The following is a 2,151-nucleotide window of genomic DNA, read 5'->3' on the forward strand; positions in this document are numbered from 1 at the left end:
AAAAAAAAAAGAAAAAGAAAAGAAAAACCAAAAAAGGAAGGAAGGAAGTGTTTGGACTGGGTGGTGGCGTGGGTAAAGTAGGAGCCTAGCATTTGTGAGCTCCTAGGCTCAGTCTTCAACACACAAAAAAGGAAGGAAGGAAAAGGAAAGTTTTACTTATTTTCCTTTATGTTTAAATTATTTCTCCATCTGGTTTTAAGTACAGGATTGAGTTTGAATGTTTAGTTCATAATGAGTTTATTTGAAATGCTAACTAGTGTTTATGGTGTATGTTTTCTGTTTCCAGCTGGAAGGCCACAATGAACCAGTGGTGTTGCAGGTATTTGTGGGCAATGATTCTGGTCGAGTAAAACCACACGGATTCTATCAGGCCTGTAGAGTAACTGGGCGAAATACAACTCCCTGCAAAGAAGTGGACATTGAAGGTACCACAGTTATAGAAGTTGGTCTTGATCCTAGCAACAACATGACACTGGCGTAAGTACCTAATAAACTTATCCCTCCTTTTTTTGTTTATGATTTATTTATTTATTTATGATTCAGCATGCATACATGGCCGCAGGTCAGAAGAGGGCACCAGATCTTACTATAGATGGTTGTGAGCCACCATATAGTTGTTGGGAATTGAACTCAGGACCTCTAGAAGAGCAGCCAGTTCTCTTAACCACTGAGCCATCTTTCCAGCCCCCACCCCTAACCCCCTTTTTTTTAAAACAAAGTTTTATAAGTTACTCTGATTAGCCTAGAACCCCCTGTGTAGACCAGGCTGGCCTCATATTCACAGAGATCTGCTACCTGAATGTTAGGAATTAAGATGTGGTCCACAGTGCCTGGCAACGTTTTATATTTCATTTATTTACATTTATTTGTTTGTTTATTGAGTTTTTGTTGTTTTGAGGGGTTTTTTTTGTTTGTTTTGTTTTGTTTTTTGTTTTATAGATAGGCTCTTTCTACATTGCCCTGGCTGTCCTGGAATTAATGTGTAGACCACTGGACCACCCTCTGCCTCCTGAGTCCTGGGATTTAAGGTGTACACCACCACGCCTGGCTCTTAGAAAATTTAAAAATAGATTTATTTTACTTACGTATGTGTGTATCCCTATGTGAGTTTCTGTGCATTATGTGTGTGCAGTTGCCCACACAGACAAGAGGAAGATACTGGATCTCCTGGAACTAGAATGACTAACCTACATTGCTGCTAGGAACCCAACCAAGCAGCGAGTGCTCTTAACCTCTGAGCCATCTCTCTCAGCTCCCAAGAATTTTTTATTATATTATACTCATATGATGATCATGAAAATATTGGGTTTCTCTATGTAGCCCTGGCTATCCTGGAACTTAATCTGTAGACCAGACTGGCCTCAAATTTATAGAGATGCACCTGCCCCTGCCTTCTGAGTGCTGGGATTAAAGGTTTTGCACCACCACCGCAGGTAGATTTTTGAGGGCCTTAATAAATTTTTTTTTAATTACACATAAGGACACTGTAGCTGACTTCAGATGCCCCAGAAGAGGGCATCATATCTCATTATGGGTAGTTGTGAGCACTCACGTGGTTGCTAGGATTTGAACTCAGGACCTTCAGAAAAGCAGTCAGTGCTCTTACCCATTGAGCCATCTCACCAGCCCCAATAAAATGTTTTAGATAGAACAATCTGTTCTTTTTAAAAGGTTCCTACAGGACTATAGAGATGGCTCAGCCGTTAAAGGTTAGGATCACTCCAAAAAGACAAAGGGCTTCTTCCAGAATGCTGACAGACTGAACTGCATTCATGTTTTGCTTTCCTAGAGAATCCCCAAGGCAGGGAAATGAAGGCCAAAGAGCATGCTGGCTTTTTGGAAACAAGACTTACTTATTGAACATTTTAATATTAATACTAAAAATAAAAATTATATAGTCAGGGGTCTGAGGCTATAGCTTAGTTGGCGTAGTACTTGTCTAGTATAAGTAAAGCCCTAGGTTGGACCCCAAGTATCACATGACCTATGTGTGGTGGTGCATTTCTATAACCCAAGCACTCTGAGGCTGAGGCAAGAGAGCCAGAAGTTTAAGGTCATACTTGACTATATAATAAGTGTGGGACCCTGTATTAGTCAGGGTTCTCTAGAGTCACAGAAGTTATGGTAGTCTCTATGTAGTAAAGGAATTTA

The 2,151-nt window shown here is 40.4% G+C and overlaps 1 protein-coding gene across 9 annotated transcripts in view; it reads left to right on the top strand.

Annotated features, from left to right (window-relative positions):
* Nfat5 (nuclear factor of activated T cells 5) overlaps window positions 1-2,151 on the top strand; it is a 79,664-nt gene that overhangs the window by 51,835 nt on the left and 25,678 nt on the right. For all 9 annotated transcript variants that reach the window (XM_031341336.1, XM_031341337.1, XM_031341339.1 and 6 more), the window contains one exon: window positions 287-477. In XM_031341336.1, coding sequence (XP_031197196.1) covers window positions 287-477 — 191 coding nt within the window. The remainder of the gene's footprint in view (window positions 1-286; window positions 478-2,151) is intronic.

Source organism: Mastomys coucha, unplaced genomic scaffold (genome assembly GCF_008632895.1).
Source record: "Mastomys coucha isolate ucsf_1 unplaced genomic scaffold, UCSF_Mcou_1 pScaffold22, whole genome shotgun sequence".
Taxonomy (NCBI): Eukaryota; Metazoa; Chordata; class Mammalia; order Rodentia; family Muridae; genus Mastomys; species Mastomys coucha.